Here is an 18,749-nt window from a genome sequence, read left to right as displayed (position 1 = left end):
CACAGTAGGAGACGCACACTGCAAGGACCTCAAATATACCACAATGAACAGAGTGTGAAATGGGTGGGTACCTAACCTAAGAGACAGGAACACTTGTTATGAAAACCCTATTTGCTCAGTAATTCAAAGCCACACTGTTCCACCAAAAGTAAACATACGCTTCCAAGGATTCATTGCAAGAGCTACTACAAAACAATAAAAAGCCCCTCTGCAAGTACGCACTCCTCCTCAGCTGTCCAGCTTCGCTCCTTCAAGTTAAATCTGCCATTACAGACCAGCTAAGTTTTCTTGACCCCTCCAGTCCCTTCCAGTTCCATCAGCTGGTTTCCTGTGATGTTGCCCTTCTTCCTTTTTCCAAATGTGAAGTACCAGCAGAAGACAGTAAGGGCCAGGAGAAGGATCAGAACCAATGGTAAGTATAGGATGAAGTTCAGCAGTGAGGGGGATGAGCAGATCCTAGACAAAACAGTTGACTCTGGATGAAAAAAAGAAAGAAAAAAAGTGAGTGAGGTCTCAAGCTAGTTTGAGTTTCTCTCTCCTACTGTTTCTATAAGTTATCTTCTTATCAATTTTCCCTCAATCTTCAACAGCTACCAATTTTTAAGAATTCATGCAGGCTACCTGAAGAAAAGGTGGCAAGAAACCAGGTAATTTGCCTCAATTTCTTGTTTTGGGAGGTCAAATAGGGCCCTGGCTCGTTCAGCTGAAACAACCCAACAGAAATAGCATGGCTTTTCAGCTAACCCATTCCAGACTGGGCTCAGTAAGGAAAACCCACACACTCTTCACTCCCTGGGTCCTTGCCTGACACCAGTGACAGAGGGGTGAGGTAGAGGTCTGTTAGAGGCTGCACTACTGAACAAGGAGGGACAAGAGGAAAGCAAAGGAAACCAGATCAAGGAGGTTTCTGTCTTCCCCAGACTCCTGCCCCTCCTTGCTTCTGCTGCTCTATCCCATTTCAGCCATGCTAAGCTGCAGGCAGCTGTAAGCCCCATCCTCGTCCCCATCAGCTCCTGCAGAACAGCTCCCCAGTTGAGGTGGAGGCTGCCTGTACTGCTGGTGGACTCTCTAGGTATTTAAAAAAAAAACCCTATATTTGATCAGTCCCATACTAGCTGAAAAAGCTCTCATTTGCAGCCTCTCCATTTTTGTCGTCCTGGGCTCCTTACAGCCACCCATTAATGCTGGCCATCAAAATCTCCTTACTTGATGCACAGCTTCAACACCACAGACTGATCTCAGATGCACCTGGCCTACCATGAAGGGCTATGACAACTCCCTGGGGTTTGTTTCATCCGTCTCAAAGTATTGTTCCTCAGTTTTCCTCTTTACCCAAGAGCCATGTGCAGATATTTTACATTTGCTCTGCAGAACCATGCTGAGCATGCGAGTCTGCTGATTTGAAACTATCTGTGGGGGACCCACATAGCCTGGTGGGTTAAGTGTGACCCTAGGGATGAACCAACCCGGGGACTACTCCTGGCTGTGAAACTGGTTTGTACCTCTCTATCTCTGAAGCTCTGTGCCTCATCCATATTGATGGAAGCAGCACTTACTCTCCCTTAGGAAAACAGGGAGAAGTCTCCACTTACACAAATGCCTCTATAGTACTAGGGAGGTATCCTAAGGGACAGCGTCAGGTATTAGAGCCGAAGTTACTCTTGGTTATGGGTATACTTGCACGTGGCTGTGCCATTACCCATCAGAAAACTCTGAAACATTGAAATTTGTGAGCCAGAGGAACATTTCGAGATACTTGCATCACTGGAGAAACAGATGCACACATATACAAAAATTTTTTTATAAAAAGAGAGAAAGAACAAAACACCCAGCTAATCTCTTGGATTTTGTGAACACCATGAAAACTACTTGGCCAAAACACTTATACAAAAATTGAAGAAGAATTTTCCAGCAGTAACTGAGCAATTTTAGCAACGGTTACTCCACCAGTAATGGGTAACAAGAGATGGGGAGCTGATGGAGGAGAAATCTGAGTGCTAGAGGGAGCCATGATGGACAACAGAGGGAGCATAGCAGAAGGATGAAGGGCTGTCAGTCCCTCCCTGTGCAATTAAATCCGGATTAGCTCTGCTGTAGGTGCAGAGTCACGCGAACAAGCTTCGTGCCTGCCTATGCCAGTGGCAGGCACAAGGGAGGGCTCTACAGGGTCCCCTGAGCTCTCCCACGTTGGTCAGCATTGGTCACTGTTGCAGGAGCTATAACTGCACGTAGGCACCCAGGCTGCCTTTGGGCATGGCAACTCCAGAGTTGAAGGAAGGAGAAGAATTGCAGGATCCTCTCAGCTGGGTGCAACACGACTGATTTCATAGTTCATATTTTTTCCTCCATGTGGATCATGCGAGCCCCCTATTACCCCAAAGAGGCAATAAGAGAGTACCTTTTTCCTGCCTGTTACCTCCCTAAAAACACTGTGTGTGCCTGACTGAAACCTTTGCTTTTATTTATTTAAAATTCTGTATGCAGAATCCAGCTCTATCTTTGCACTCGGCATGCACCCCAACTCACTCCAAGAGCACAGAGGCTGTTTTTAGAGAACTCACTAGAGATGGACTTGCCAGAAAAATCACACTAATTTTTTCCTCAAAACAGTGTTCTGGCCCCAATGGCAAGACCAAGAGCAGGGGTTTATGCCCATGTTCCCACAGAGAGCCCACAAGCCACAAAGCACTGCAGACACCAGTGCACCCAATGGTACCCTTGGGACCACATGCCTCACAGCCTGGGAGCTCTTGGTATCTCGTCTGACCACCTCCAATGTTTACAATGCCAAGCCCCTGGGTTTCAGCCCTGGTAGATCAATTGAACTGGGAATGGGATCTCACTGCCTCCCTGACCAAGCCCATAGCACGTGTCCTTCAAAGGGCTCCCCTCCCTCCTCCGGCTCCCAACACAACTCTGGCAACCTCCCTAGTGCTGACTCCTTCTGCAGTCCTTTAGAAAGCCCTCCCAGCCCTGCTGCATCCTTGCCATTGCAGCCAGCAATGCCAGCAGAGAGCTGCCATTATCCTCCCCACACACCCCAGCATGGCTAAGGGGGAACTGGTGCAGGGTGAGCCGCCCTTCACACCTAGCAGCATTACCTGGCGGGATGGTGGTGAGCTGGGTGTACCCTGAGCGCGCCAAGGCTTGCAGAGTCCACTCCTTCCCCTCGCTCTGCTGCTGCCACTCCTGCACCTGACAGTGGTACACCCCAGCATCACCCTCCTCCACGCTGCACAGCGTCAGGCTGAAGTCACCAACGGTGGGGCGGCGGAGATGCAGCCTCCCTGCCAGGCTCTCCCAGGGGTACTCAATGGTGCCGTCTCGGTGGAGGGTGAGCAGGGGCCTGGCGCGGCCGCTCTCCTCCTGCCGAAACCAGGTGGTCGAGAGGTGGGTGGAAGGCAGGGGGGTACCCTGCAGCTGGCAGTGCAGCGTCGCCTCCTCACCTTCCCTCACTGAGATGCTGTGGTTGGTTTTCTCCAGCTGCAGTTCACGCTCTGATACAAGGATGCAAGCAGAAAGAAACATTGCTGTGTTGCACTGCCACAGAACTGCTCCTGCCTGCACTCACAGGCTGAAGGAAATCTTTTAGAGCAAAGCCTGGGAGATTGGGACGGCCTCCTGCAAGAGCCTCTGCGGGACACCCACAGGCCCCTCACTCCTGTGACTCATTCCCCCCAGGATGTTTCCCCCCTGCATCATCTCCTCCCCCTGTTCACAACCCTCTGCTGTAATATATCCCACCCCCTCCAAATAAGTGATAAGGCATCCTTTGGACCAAAAACTACTTAGGAAGCTGGAATTCTCTGATCCACTTTATATAGGGCTGCAACCCATAAGCTAAGGGAGGCTGAAAGAGGGAAGATTCACCATGCACCCCAGTGGTGCCATCCCCAATGTGGGAGCAGCTGAGCATTCAGCACTGTTCTCAGCAACAACGTGCTGCAAGATAATGAAAACTGAGTGTCCTGCTTCAGGATGCTCAGGAGTACCAGGAAAGGGCTTCTTCTCTGTTCATGGCACTGTACAACCAAACACGTGCATCATGTGTTGGAGGGAAAGGAAAATACCGCGATTCACTTTTTAATGAAGCATTAGACATCATCTGCCAGTGCCAAAAATACCAGCTTGGTTGGTTTGGGAGGATGTGGTAAATCCTTCCAATTCCCTGTTTGCCTTTGAGAGGCACTGACACCTCTTGCATCCCTAAGTCTCAGATCCAACACAGGAGCCACTGCTTCTCCTAAGCCCTGCCAGCTTAGGAGAGGCCTGACGGGGGGGCGCATCACATAAACAAGCCAAATCTCCTCCAGCGGCACACCTGCGTGAGAGATAACCGCCTGCTCACCTGGGAGCCTGAACTCCAGTGCGGTCTTTCCCGATGCTCCCTCTCCGAGTTTGTACCAGCCGTCTGCCAGCCACAACCATTCCTCTACCACACAGTAGTACCTGCCGTGGTCCCTGGGGTTCGCAGAGAGTATCCGCAGCCAGAAGATGTTGCTGGACACCCTTTGACTCAGGAATCGGGATTTTTGTACAGGAGAGCTGAACTCAGCCCCATACTCCAGTATGTTGCTGTAGTCAGCCCTTACGATTTGCAGGGGGGTTGCATCTGCCGGAGGAGGAGGTAGGACGTACCAGGTAACAGCAAACTGAGAATTGTTCTGGGCAAACACAATCCTGCACTCAATGGCTGTGTCAGCACCGCCAGCATTCTCCACAGAGCTCTCTTCCGTAGCTACTTGAAGCTTGCTTTCTAAAATGGAGAAACAAAATAATCATGCCGGCTGCAGCTGCCAATATAGGGATGCTGGCAAGAAGAAGAATAAGGCTGGCCTGAGAGACCTGCCGAAAGCAAAGGGAGGAAGAGGGTGCTCAGAGGAGAAAGACCTGTTAGGGGATGCTGGAGCAGAGGGGGTAGGGGAAGGAGGGAAAGAGCAAATCCACACACCCTCATTTGAACTGTGGTGGGGAATCACTGGGTGCTGCTGGGCAGGGGAGTAGCAGAGGAGGCACCTGGGAGACTGTGGGGCAGGAACAGGGGGATGGAGGCAGCCACCGTGTTGGAGCTTGGAGACAAAGCCTCTGTCTGAAGCAAGTGTGTCCATCTACCACTGCTTCTATCAGCAGGCTCACACGTAAGTGACAAAACCAACCCACGGCTTTGGAGACTGTGAAGAAGTTTCTTATCTCAGAGAGACTACAGAGCTTACGTGGGTATCACTTACAGTCGGCATCTCAGGTGTTTGCTGTGGTTATTAATCAGAAACCACATAACACAGTCCTGAACATCCGCTGTGATTATACCCAGCAATCGCTCAGTTCAGTGCTGAGCGGCTCAGGAGAAGACAGCCTCAGTGCTGCCTGCAGCTCTGCCTCCAAGCAGGTTAGGCCATCGCTCCCGATGTGTCTGTGTCGCTCCTGGTTCAAGGGACCCACTTTCCACCACACATCACCTGTCACTGGCACCTTTCCTTCTCCCCCAGCAGCAGAAAGGCTGTGAACTGGTCACTTTGAAGGGCCTCTGACTGCCTGCGTTTGCCCTTGGCCCTCCCCTCCATGCTGACACACCACCTCTGTCAGACGGGGCCAGCAGCCAGGTGAAGGAGTACACACTGATATCTGACCGTGAGTCGCCAGAAGTTACTCAGCACGAGATACCATCAGGGTTTTAAGGGACTGTAGGCTGAGCTTCCTTTCTTAGCATTTTCCTGGTGTATGAGCTGAGCAGTAGGACACCCTGTGCCACAGAGGCTGGAGGTAACCGAGCTTCCTTAAGCTCAGCCCCTAGGAGCTAGTTCGGGGACGAGTTGCAGAGGACATGCTGAGATGCCCCCACAGAGCATCTCAGCCCCTCCCCCTTGGCCATAGGCTCGGCAGGGCACTCTCCTCTGAGGCACGTCCCCAAGGGATGTGACAACAGGTTAGGGAGAGAGCCCGTGGACCAGGAGGGAGCTGCGGCTTCTCCTGCAGAGGCCAGTGGGGAAGATGGACACCACAGGAGAGAGCCCACGTATTTACCTCCTTCCTTCAAGCATTTATTTTCAAGCTTCAAGCAATCCTCTTCAGAGGCCATCACTGTCCCTCTTGTGACCAGTTAATGCAAAACAGCCCATCTGGTGGCCCTTGACACCCCTGCACATTGCCTCTGCCTCCATCTCAAATTTGCCAACAAAATCTCCCAGCTCACATCCACTTATGCTGCTTTTTTCTCTTTGCACCCTATTGCACTTACTCCCTCTTCTCTCCACAGTGTAAAGAGGCACATGTTCACCAAAAGGTAGACAGTTTCCCTCCACAGCAGCACTTGCACATCCGTAAGTCCCAATACCTGCTTTACTGCCTCACCTCAGTGGTGAGGATTTCGGCAGCGACCAAGCATACTTATGAACCAGACACAAGTTGATGTCTTCCAGTGCAGTCAGCCCATAGCCAGCTCTAAAGAAGCACAAATCTTCAGAGAGGGACAGTCGCCCGCCTTGGGAGGTGCTTGAGCAGAGGGTTGGACCTCCAGAGGTCCCTTCCAACCTCAACCATCCTGTGTTTCTGTGACAGGTGAACTGATCACATTGGAAAAAATAAAGACACTCATTTTTTAACTTCAGCTGCTCAATACAGAGGACTATCAGCTAGCCTGCTGAAGTCCCAACGGCCTGAATAAAGCTTCTGAAGTAAAGCCTGCCAAAGGGAAAGAAAAAATACTCCCAGGTATTTCAACTGGAGACTTCGTCCCCATTTCAAAATTCACAGGAGAGGAGCAGGCAGGACCAGGGAGGTGGTGGACATCGGGGACAGCCTTCCTATGTCAGACGCACAGATGTGCCCTCCCCAGCTGCAGCTGCCAGGCAGAGCGTGCCAGCAGAGCAGCCCCACCACTCATTGCAAGCAGCTTTGCTGCCTCTCCCAGCAAAAAGGAGCTCCAGAAAAGTCAGCTGTGGGACCATGCTGGACCAAAATCTGGACCTCCCTCCAAGCGAGCTTCTCCCAGCAGCTGCAGCCAGAGACATCAGGTAAAACCCAAGAGCTTTTGCCAAAGCCAGAGAGGCTGCTAGCACAGGAGAGAGCAAACTGCCCAGGGTGGACTCTCACTTTAGTATGGCCCAGCCTGATGCCCACTGGGGCAGAAAATGCTCCAGAGAAGCAAAAGCTACTACAGCTTAGAGAGGAGCCACACAAACCACTGCTGCGAGCACTCAGTTTTGATGAGAAAAATTACTGTTAAGCTCTCAGAGAAGATCACCTTAAGAGGAAGCAGAGCACTTGCTGCAAAGCCCAATTTCAGCTCGAGGTGTCCTCTCACTCTCGCTCAAGATCAATTACTGAAAAGGGCAGAGCAGCTGCCTGCCTTTTCCTTTGGCACAGAAAGACGTTGTGCTGTTTTCCCTTCAATTTCAGTTTAATTAACCAAGCCGAGCCTCTCGCTGCCAGTCTCACTGTGAACTGTGCCTGCTGATGCCGCACTTTCTGCCCAGCTCAGGAGCAGCAGGAGCATACAGAAGGGCATGGCCACTGCAGTGACCAGTGTGGGCCGGCTGGAGGGGCAGCTGGTGCAAAGCCCACCCATGGCTCACTCCGGAGCTGCAGGAAGCCACTGCGGACAGCTGTGCTGAGAGGCTGGTGATAACATCCCTGCTAGGGTTGGGCAAAGCGCATTATGACTGGATCTCCATCTGCCTGCCTAGGGCACTAATTATGTGACTGCACCAATGGTTGGATGCTGAACTACCTGAGAAGCTGGAAATGGAAAGGGCTTGTCCTCCTTCCCCTCCTGTTATGACCTTTCACACACGTCCCTCCTGTTGGAAGCTACAACCCAGATCCACAGCGGCATTTAAACTCCTACAGTGCTGACTGACACCGAGTGGTAAATAAAGTGCTGAAGCAAAAGTCAAGAACTCCAGTATCTCTGCAGGCTCCAACCCCCCCCCCCCCACTTTATAAATGAAGAAACAGGCTGGTGATTTTCATGATTTGCAGCTTCATTTTCTGCAGCTTCGCCTCATCCCGTTGCTGCTAGAGACGGCTTCCTTCCCAGACCTACTTCTCTACCTTTCCAAATATCCTTCGCTGGCTCACGCTGCCTTTCTGAGAGAGGCTGTACGAGAGCCAGCAGCCACCTCCCACTGCGCATCTCCCCCTCCCAGTTCCCATCGTCTTCACAGCACCACAGTACCCAGTAATGGCTGCAATACATTTGGAGCCAAACATCGTAGTATCTCGCCGCTCCACTGCCACCATCTCCTCTGTGTAGACGCTCTACAATGACACCTGATCTTCTCAATGCCATTTACACTACTAATGTACACTCAAAGACACTGTTTGTCACCACCCCCAGCCTCAGCACCACCTACAGATCCCCCCCCACCCTGGGCTGGCTGTAGCTCGGGTGTAACACAGAGCACCCCAGCACCCAGCTCCGCAGGGGTGAGGAAAGAGCAGTAGTGGAGCAGGAGGGAGAGCACCATGGAAACGAGCCCGAACGGGGAAGGAAACATATCTGCTTACGCTACTGCAAACCGATCAGCTAAAAAACACGGAAAATGCATAATTTCAGTTCACTGGATTGTGATCCTGAAAATCCGAGGACTATAGGAAGGAACACTTTATGCAAGAAAAAGAGCAAGAACTCTCCACTGCTGGCAGAAGAGACATGAGGAAAAACAAAACCATATTCTCATGCCTGCCTCCACAGGCTCCGAGGTTTTGGCCAGGACAACCCCTTCAATTCCTCCAGCAGCCCCAGCCGCGAGCAGGGTGAGCTGACACTGCGCTGCTGCCAGGGGTGGCAGGGAGCAGGCGCACAGCGGGCCAGCTGGGGGGCTACTGTGCATTTGCAACATCTCTCTTCCATAAGAGGACGAGGCTCCCCGTGCTGTGCTGGTAGGCGCGGCGGCAGCGCGGACCCTGCCTGCAGAGGTGGCCATAAAAGGGAACCCTGTGCAGGGGCCCCAGCTGCGCAGCCCAGCCGTACCCCAGGAGGAGATACCTCTGCCCAGAGCCACTAGCACCTTGCACGTCCGTGCTGGCTCCCAGCCCGGCAGAGAGCTTTCTCAGCATACCTCAGATACCAGGAGAAGCTCAGAGGGGTGTGGATATCTCCCAGCACCAGCTTTGGGGGACAGTCTGTCTCTACTGCCCTGCAGCCCCCTAGAAACCCATACCCTGGGAGGCACCTCACAGCCCCAGCATTCAGCTGGGCTCCTTGGGGGCACTATTTCATCCCAGAAACGAGGCTTAAAATCCTAGTGGCAAGGCTAATCCCTATATGCTTGGCATAACCTGCAAAAAAACCAGATATTGCCATTCCCCAACACCAAATTTGCCTCCAAGAGTGTCGTCAGGAGCTGTGGGTGCTGAGGAAGAAACAGGACAGACAGCACCATCTTGTGTGGCCCTGGAGGTGACCCAGCTGGGGACACTCCAGTCCTCAGTGGTCCTGGTTGCCCTTGGTCATGTTGATGGATTTAAATTTGCAGAAGGAGAGACCTGTGCTGAAGAAGAACCTGTGTCACTGCTTACCTGGCAGCACCACCTTTATTCCCACAGCATTGGATCTGGCAGTGGCCGCTGGCTGCCCCTGCGGCTGAGCATTCTTCCTCCAGACCTCCACTTCACACTGGTACGTCCCCTCATCGGCTGCCACGGCAGTCTGGATGCGCAGCCTGAAGGAGGTGGCAGCTTTTGTCAGCTGGGCTTTCCCCTGGAAGCGTGGCTGTGCTGCTCCCCAGGCCATGGCACCGCTGGGAAGAACCCGGACCAGCTCATGGTAGTGGCCAGTGGGTGGGCTGCGCTGGAAAAGCCACCTCACGGACGCCGGCACTTCTTCGAGGGTGTAGTTGGCGCTTACTCGGCAGTCAAGTTCAAAACTCTGCCCATATCTGACGGTGGCAATTCGGCTTCTCAGTGTAGCGTGCAGACCAAGACCTGCTTGAGAGGAGAGAGCCCTTGGTGCCAGGACAGAAACCCTGCCCCGTGCCACCTCACTGTTACCCTTCCCGCATAGCGCCGTCCCTGCTGCCCCAGCCACCGCACCCCGATGCCAGTCAGCAGCCCCAGCACCTCTACCAGTGCTGCTCTCCCCAGCCCCCACACAGTCCCTGGCCTTTTCATACCTTGCCACCAACTCTCCCACCCCCAGGGCAGCCCTGAGTACCCTCTCTTCCAAGCTCCCCAGTCTCACCCCATGGCACGTAGCTGAGGATCCTCTGCTGAGGCTGCTGCCCTGTTTGCTGCTGCTTTCCACCCCCCACATAAGCTGAACAGCTCCTGTGGCCTGACTGGTGCTCTAAGGCACCCCGCCCAGCAATAAGGCAAAACCACCCTAAATCAGCCAAAAGCTGCCTCTCCCTAAAGGCACCTATTCCAGCAATCAAAAGAAGAAACAGTGTGGGCATTGCACGCTGGGGAAGTTAGCAGCTCTGCGCTCAGACTGTAAGGATCGTTACCGTAAGTAATTATGCTGCTAGAACAGATATTTTATATTTCAAGGTAAGGAGACAGTCAGGAAGATCTGCTGAGCAAGCCACTGCCTTTCAGATCTCTAAGCATTTTAGCTGTTGTGTCCCACTTGTTCTGGGAAAGACATCTCATGGAGGACTCGAGCATCCTGGTAGAAACGGGGAAAATGAAACACTCCAGGACCAAGTGATCAGCCCCAGGTCACCTTGCACCAGCAGGGGAGCTCAGGGCACAGCAGACACCTGTCCTACCCACATGTGCCTATCCCGCTTCTCCAGCCTTACCTCCAGTATATCGAGCTTGAAAACCCAGAAACAGGGGTGGCCCAACTCACCCACAGAACTGACTGTCACTGCTGTCTCCTCCTCCTCTGTCCAGCTCCGGCCTCGGGACCACTCCGTAACTTCGCACTTGTACCGCCCACCGTCGCCCTCGTCCAACGTATTGGGGATCACCAAGGTGAAAGCACCGGAGCTCGTTTTCTCTACCCGCGGGCTTCCACGAGCCCCGCGGTCCCAGTAGGCGCTGCCCAGGCTCAGGGTGCCATCCCGCTCCATGGTGGCCACCAGCACCCAGGGACGGTGCTGTGGTGGCAGGTGCCACCACTGCACGGACACGGGGCTGGTTGCTCCTTGCACCTCGCAAAGGAGGATCAAGGCATCTCCTGCCATGACCTGCGGCGTGCTGGTTGACACAGACAGGCGCATACAGCTCTCTGCAAACAAAATTTACTCAAAGAAAGTCACAGATACTGTGGCATTAAATGGAGAGACTAGATAAATCTTGACATAGGAAAAGGAAAGGAATTGTCTGAAGTTTTCACTCAGTCTTTTCTTAAAACTTTGGAGAGAGCTTTGTGGGGCTTCCCCCCCACCCTCCCCCTTTAATGTCTTTTCTGGAACATGGATATATAAAGAAATACTTAAGACACAGTGTCTTAACAGGCAGCTCCTGCTACATCAGAATAGTCATCATCTAGCTATGACAAGGACACCAAAAGTCTCCTTACACATCTATCTTAGATTGGTTTGTCACAAGTCATCCCTCCAAAACAGAGAGAGCACACTGATAGAAACAGCAATGATCCTCCCTGTCCAGAAGTACCTGTTCTGCTGGGTCATCCTGTGATCCTCAGGAGCAGCAACAGGCACTGCTCACAATTTCCTGTACCAAAGACACAGGAGGACCCAGTCTCTGCACAACTCCACCTATTTGCCCCAAAGCTTACTACAAAGAGACTGAGCTAAAGGTTTACACTTTGTTGACAATGGCTGCATCTGTCATGCTAATGTTTGCCAGAGAAAGTGCTTTTTCCACTACCAAAGTCTATGGCACACTTATGCTCCTGCTGCAAACAGCAGGTGTGTTGCCCCTGCCAAGCTGAGGCCAGAACTGAAGTGTTCCCCAGTCAGGGATCACTGCAAATTTTACCTCAAAGAGCAACCATTAGGATTTACCTATTGGCTTCACATCGACTTGGATGCCTGATGACAGATTGGTTTGGATGCTGTGAAAATCTCCAGGAGTCTTCACCTCCAAAACAGAGCAGCGGTACGTACCATTGTCCTTCAGCCCCACCTCATAGATGGTGAAGACATAAACTGTGTTGCTTTGCTTGAATGCTCGGAGCTTCCCCAGCTTGGCTTTCTCCTCATATTCTTCCTTCAAAATCAACACCCCATGGGGGTCAACCCTGGCCACTTCCATGCCGTTGAGGAGCCAAAGCACTTGGAAGTGCCTGCTGCTGCTCTTCTGGGCTCCCACCATGCAATTCAACTGTAAGGTATCACCTTCAGAAATGGAGCTTTCCGCAGCAGCGATGTCCACAGAGAGGTCTTTGCCTGTGGGCAATCAAAAGCAAAGAGAGTGCTGGGTGGCCCTGTCCATACTTCCCTCCTGCCTGGCAGCGCCAACGGCCATGCAGAAGGAAATGGGAGGGAATTCTCTATTGGAACATTTTCTTTCATTAGAAAAGGGATCAGGATGGAAAATTTTGCCCATGGGGAGACAGTTGCCAGCTCCAGGCAGTAACCAGCAGGTGCAGGTGGAGGAAGCACCAGAGCCCGGAGGAGCAGCAAACCCCCCCAAAGCAGAGCACCCACTGGAACGGCCTTGGGCCACAGCCACTCCTGCTCAGCTCAGGTGGCTGAACCAGGTCTGCCCTAACCCAGCAGCACTGGCTTTTGTGGGGGGCTGCTCCATCTCACCTCCTGGAGCTGTTCTGCTTCAGGTAGCAAATATCTCTTAATCCAGAAAGTGGCACAAAGGGGCTTTATTGCTCAGTGCTCTTTTTAACTCAGCTGTCTGCTGTGGGAGAAGGCACACAGAGGGCTGGCAAGTTGCTTGTCTGAATCCCACGCTGCTGGTCCCACATGCTGCAGCCCTCACTGGCTGCTGCAAGATGTAGGCAAGAGACGCTCCCCCAAAGTTGGAGAGGTTTTGAGTTAGTCCCTACAGAAAGCAGAAACGTCAAGACTTGTCACCATGTGAGGAGGTCGGAGGGAAGCAAGAGGAGGTAGAGGTCATCTCGTAGCCCCTGTCCTGCCTCCCATACCAACCAGCTGCAGGTGCCAAGCAAAGAGATGGAGCACAAAGTTGTCATCTCCTTGGCAGATGCTCTTGGGCAGTCCGCTGTCCAATAAGGACCCTGTCTCTGGGTCCTGTGATACAATTCACCTTCTTTGCAAGGCATTTAAAGTCCTGGCTGATAACACCCCCGGGTTCCTGGCTTCAGCTCAGCTGGAGAGTGGCTGCAGGCAGAGACCCACAGCATGCCTCAAAAACCTGCACTGTGACCCCACACAGCAATGGCACAGCCAAAAAATAGGAGGAAGGGCTGAGCCTCAACTGACTTGTCAGGTGGCCTGGCTTACACCGCTCTGTCTCCTTGGGTCATTTTGATGTCCCCCTGTCTAACAACAAGGGGAAGGCTACGTGCTGTTGTTTGGAGGTAAAACAGAGCAGCTCTCAGACTGCCACTGGAAGGGCTCAAATAATTTATTGAAAGCAGAGTACTCTGTGAATTTAAACACTGGCTTATAAACAGTTTGTGAACAGGAATCCCAGCTGCTGCAGATATGTTTGGCATTCACAAATATTTGCTGGAGAGTTTATAGAAACCACTGGAGCAGTTGGCTACAGTCAGAGTGATCGCCGGCTCCCAGTGCGACGAGGTGCTCAGTCCCACAGCCCAAGCTCTCCCACGAAGGGAGCCCCCAGCCCCACAGATGTGATGGGAGGACTCGTAAGCCTGCCAACGTTTCCCTCTGGCAATATGAGTGGCTCTAATACAGTCACCATGTTGTCCTCTTACTCCCATCGCCTCCCTTCTACCCTTAATGGCTACCACAGGGCAAATATTAAACTCTGACAAGATTTCTCTATTTCTAAGCAATGGTGCGGCACTGGTACCCAAACCCACACACTACTTGTCACAATGAACCCTCAAACAAGCGGATGCAGGAAAGCACACTGCCTCACCAGGCAGCAGCAGACACAAAAAAAAAAAAAAATTGCTGCAAACACTGCATAACAAAGGGAATAAAGCTTTGCCAGTCAGCCAGGTTTCGGGAACTAGGCTCTGACAGTGGGAGACTGCACTTCCCTCCCCTCCTTGTGGTACTTTACCTCTCTGAGCTGCAACACTGGGTGCTTGGTCCTTACCCATCTGTTTCTTTGGCTTCCTGTTCTGACTCATCATCCTCCCGTGAGACATCAGTTCCCTTCACCACCTCAGCTCTGCAGCCTTCTCCATCCGCTCTGAGACGTGGGGACATGGCACGCTACCTTCTCAGGCATCTTTCCTGTGAGAGACTTGGTCCCATTTTATTGCATGCTACTGCCCATGTTAAATGGCATCAACTAGACACAGCCTTGCCTTGGCTCCTTTGAGATGAACCTTACTGGTGGGAAAGAGGGATTTTCCCCTTCCTCTGGGCACAGCTACAGCTGGAGGAAGAGCTGGGCGAGGGATCACAGCCAGCAACAGGCTTGTGGCAGGAGGGATGGTGGGCAGGGCACTCAGAGGAGTAGCAGCAAACACACAGCGCTGTAATCATCCCAGGGCAGTGGGGAGAGAGGGATTTTCCCACTGGCCTGGGCGAGGCGATACAGAGCCAGGAGCGACGCAAAGCAGCTGGGTAGAGGGAACAGGAGGTGCCTAGCAGGGACAGAGTGGAGTGAGGGAGGATGGGCAACACTGGCAAGGGGCTGGTTTTCATACTGTCCTGTTTTAATCTATTTCATACATGGTAGCAGGTCTAAGTCTCCTCTTTTAAAATACCTAATGTGACATTTTCCTAGAGCATAACCCAGGAGCTTGGTGCACGCATTGCAAAGCACAGCCTGACCCAAAGTCCCATTACCACCATACATGAACTACAAGGAGGAGACACAGGGGTGGTCTAATAAGCAGCAATACCAGTTGCTCTGGTGGCCAGCAGACTTGCGATAGGGGACAGACAAGCCACCTCCAGCAGACAGCAGAGCCATGCAGCTCACAGCACATCCCCGTATCCCTTGGTGCCTGTGGCCAAGGCACCGCAATGGGCAGCTGACCGTTACGTACACTAGTTTTTTTGAGTCCACAAGACCCTCGAGGCAGTCTAATAACATGGTTTTCCGCACACTGGAGCTTAACACTACCAAGGAGCCAGCTTGCTGCAGGCACATGCTGTTCTCTCTGCTAACACTTTACGTGGGTTTATGTGAGGTTGCACAATCCTGACGGTGCCGGAGACTCAGCTGTGTGAACCTCCAAAGCAAGAAGCACCAACAGCTCCCAAACCAGATGCTACCAGAGCCCCAAGCCCAGCCTGCCCCCCTCAGTGCCCAGCAGATGCATCCAGACCCACTGGTGGGTCCCTGGGCTGCAGTGGAGACAGGTGAAGGTTGATGCTCTAAAGCCTTAAATGTACAAAGGAGTTGGAGCCAATGTGCAAGTTTGCAAGGACCTTACCCTGGCTCAAGACTGCTAGTGATGTCCTCCCTGTTTGCTTGCGCGAGATGTCCTTCCACGTCTCATCAGGATCCTCAATCCACTCAGCCGCCTCGCAGTACAGCTGTCCCTGGTCGGACAGCTGTGCCCCTCCGATGGAGAGCTTGTACGTGGTGTTCCCAACCTTGTTGAGCCTCACATCTCCTGCCAGAAATCTCTGCACATAAGAGGGCCCTGGCCTCAAGATGAAGTCTTTGGATAGGGTGAGGACCTCCTCAGCACGGCTGTCTCTTGCTCCCTGAAGACGGTGCCAGCCAACAGAGAGATGAGTGTGCTGGATGGTGGACTTTGACACCTCGCAGCTGAGCTCCACCGAATCCCCTTCAGTGTGAGTGAGGACCTGGGGCACCATGGAAGCCGAGAGGGTGTCTGCGATCACTGAGCATGAGGAAGAAACACAGAGAGCAGCTGGTCACAGGAAAAATCATCTCTTGGCCTTGATGGGCAACTTGCTGGCCACTACAAAACCACGGCCAGGCCCTAAGGAATCTGACTGAGTGGGAGAAATATCTTTTGTAACTGATTGACAAGGCTTCCGTCAGCCTTAACCAAGGTGTGAAGTGGTTAAAACCTCATCAGGGAAGAAAACACAGTGAATCTCTCTGCAGTACCCTCTTCAGTCAAACTACGGGCACTATTAATCAGGTATTCTCAGGAAGGTTAACATCCAGCCCCTCACGATCCCAAGCGCAAGCTGGTACCAATACCAGGATAAAGGATGAAACAGGTGAATACCAAGTGGAAGTACCACACCACCATTTAGTCTTGGTGGGCTCACATTAGGGCCTTCGCCTCTCCATCCCATACCTTCCCTCCCCCAGTGCTCTGCAGGAGCTACTACCTCCCTCCATCTGTGGGTATCCTGCATGGGTCAAGTCCCACACTCTGACCTGAGAGGACACCAACAGCAAACGCACAGAGCCTGAAAACTCCTGCCCTCCTAAGTGCTTAGCTGTGAAATGCTGTGGCTGTGTCAGCAGCTGAAGTTAAATTCAGGCCTTGGGACAGCAGGGGCTTCCTCTCCCTTCCCTTGCCCTGGCTGCGATGCAATAGCCAGAGCAACCTGCAAGAGGACATCTGAGCATCCCTACCTTGGCCACCTGCAGGTAGGATAGCGATACACAGTCAGGAGAGAAGGAAAATTTGTGCCCACTAGTCCCATTAATCACCCCTTCCCCCAGCTGCCTCTCTGTCAGAGACCCAGAGACAAGCACTTCTCCCCAGTGCAAAGGCAGGGGTCGCAGAAACCTGCCTGCGCCCCTTCCTGTCAGGGAGATGGGCTCTTTTTCAGGACTCACCCGAGAGGTTCGTCTTGGCACTGTAACTCCCAAAGTACCTCTCGTCGGTGTTGGGCGTGTGGCACTCGTACTCCCCGGCATCCCGGTCCTGCAGCTCGGTGATGTGCAGCAGGACAGCGTCCCCCTGCACCCGCTCCACGTAGATCCCCCGGCTGCGCACGCGCTGGGTGTAGATGGCGTAGGGGAAGGAGGGGTCGACGGTGCTGATGATCTGCACCTCCCGCTCGGGTGCTGAGGGCAGGTAGATGGACCACTGGAAGTTCTGCTCCGCCGGGCCCTGGTAGCCGCTCACCTTGCACCACAGCGTGACATGGGATCCCCTCACACGGTAGAGGGGTCCCTTCTGAACAGTCACCACCCGTTGGCCAGTGCTCAAACCTGCCAGCAAACAGTCAGCGTGCACAGTGTTTGCAGGGTATTGCTCCTTGAGGGCTGCACACCTAAAATGGCAGTGGGTCTGTGTTTGCATGAGACCACAACATCCCACTGAAAAGAACTGCTGTGCAGTCTCATTCGTTGAAGCATGAAGTCCAAGAGACTTCACACCCCTTGCAATTGTAAGAACAAGTCCTGTAACAACAGACTTCCAAACTTTGTCTCCTAGCACACTGGTGTCACAAAACAGAGACAGGAGCATCACAGCCAGAGAGCTGTCAAGCCTGTTCATGGCTGGAGAGCATCCCTCAGCCAGCTGTTCAGCAGCAGCAGCGAGCAGGCTGAGATCATCAGAGGAAGCTTGCAGTGTGTTAAAATTATAAGGGCAAAGCACTCAGGTCCTGCACAAGCTGGGGGGAAAAGAGAGTTGATCGCTGCCAGAAAAGGAGAAGCAATGGAGAAGCTAAGGGACATGGGACAGGGGAAAGAACTAGCAGGCTGCATGCTGCAGAGGTGCTCCCTGGACAGAAACTGGGGAAGGCACCAGCAAGAGCTCCTCTGAAAGCAGGGGGCACTGGGACACATCAAGGGCTCCCTCTCTTTCTGCCTGCACAGGGTTTGTGAAGGTGATGGCCACCCGTGCACTCTCCCCTCCCCACAGAGCTCCCAGTGGTGAGCACCCAGCACGTACACCAAGCAAACTGCCCGCAGGATGTAGGCACTGAGTCAAAAACTGACCAAGGAGACTGGGCCAGGGAAGAAAGCTGGCAGCATCACAGCCTAAAAAACCTTCAGAAACTCCCTCCTAAGGGAAGAGAGGGTGAGGAAGCCCTCTCCAGAGTCCCAGTAACCACGCAACAGAGACATGCACATCCCCTCATTGAAGCCCTGCCAGGGTCCAGGCTATCACTTTGGAGTGAAACTACAGTGCAAAAAGGAGAACATGCTGCCGCACCTCTTCCCACGGCCACAGAACCAGAGCAGCGTTGGCCATGGCAGGGCCATCCTGGCCCCGCAGCCCCAGCAAGGCACCCACTGAGCCACCCACCTGCACTGATGGGGTGCTTTAACTTCCCCCTCACCTGCCCCAGGAAAGCCCCCACCACCGGACAGTGCACTCACCCAGGAGGAAGAGGAAGGTAGCCGCCAGGCACCGTGCCAGCCCCATGACAAACTGCTCTGCTTCAGTCCTCTCCCAGAGAGCGGCAGAAGGCTCTCGTGGGCGATGGCGACAGTCACCTTGCTATTTTGAAAGTGGTTGGGAGGAAGCTGCTCAGCAGTGGTGGTTTCCTCTGCTTAGAAACAGAGGGGAGAAGTTGAGGAAAGGGGTGCAGCAGCAAAGTAGCACGGCTCTGGGAGGTGACAGCCAGCACCCCAGCCCCATGCCATCATTACAGGTGATGCCCAAGGACTCGCCTGCTGCTGTGTGCGTGCCAGGTGCCCAGCGCTACCAGCTGTGGCTTTTGACAGCAACTTGCAGGCTAACACCCTCTGCCTTGTGACTCCTGCTTTGTTGCACAGAGTAGCTTGCTCCCTGCTAACAAGGAGGGCAAGGGACCAGACCCCAGGGAGGGACGAGGGTAGATTTCTAGAGCTGAAGCTCCCCCCAGCTATTTATTTTC

General features: G+C 53.1%; 1 protein-coding gene across 1 annotated transcript; it reads right to left on the bottom strand.

Moving 5' to 3' along the window:
- Positions 1-278: 278 nt before the first annotated feature.
- Positions 279-18,335, bottom strand: CD101 (CD101 molecule). Its single transcript, XM_086763495.1, has 9 exons — positions 18,250-18,335; positions 16,753-17,130; positions 15,416-15,832; positions 11,916-12,299; positions 10,793-11,173; positions 9,520-9,924; positions 4,349-4,756; positions 3,102-3,497; positions 279-475 (listed from the first exon to the last, which is right to left on the bottom strand). Exons 1-9 carry the CDS (start codon positions 18,293-18,295, stop codon positions 279-281), a joined length of 3,012 nt encoding a protein of 1,003 aa, XP_086619621.1. The 5' UTR covers positions 18,296-18,335.
- Positions 18,336-18,749: the final 414 nt, after the last annotated feature.

This window comes from Chlamydotis macqueenii, chromosome 1 (genome assembly GCF_036417535.1).
Source record: "Chlamydotis macqueenii isolate bChlMac1 chromosome 1, bChlMac1.mat, whole genome shotgun sequence".
In the NCBI taxonomy this organism is placed as follows: Eukaryota; Metazoa; Chordata; class Aves; order Otidiformes; family Otididae; genus Chlamydotis; species Chlamydotis macqueenii.
This window is presented reverse-complemented; position numbering and strand designations above follow the sequence as displayed.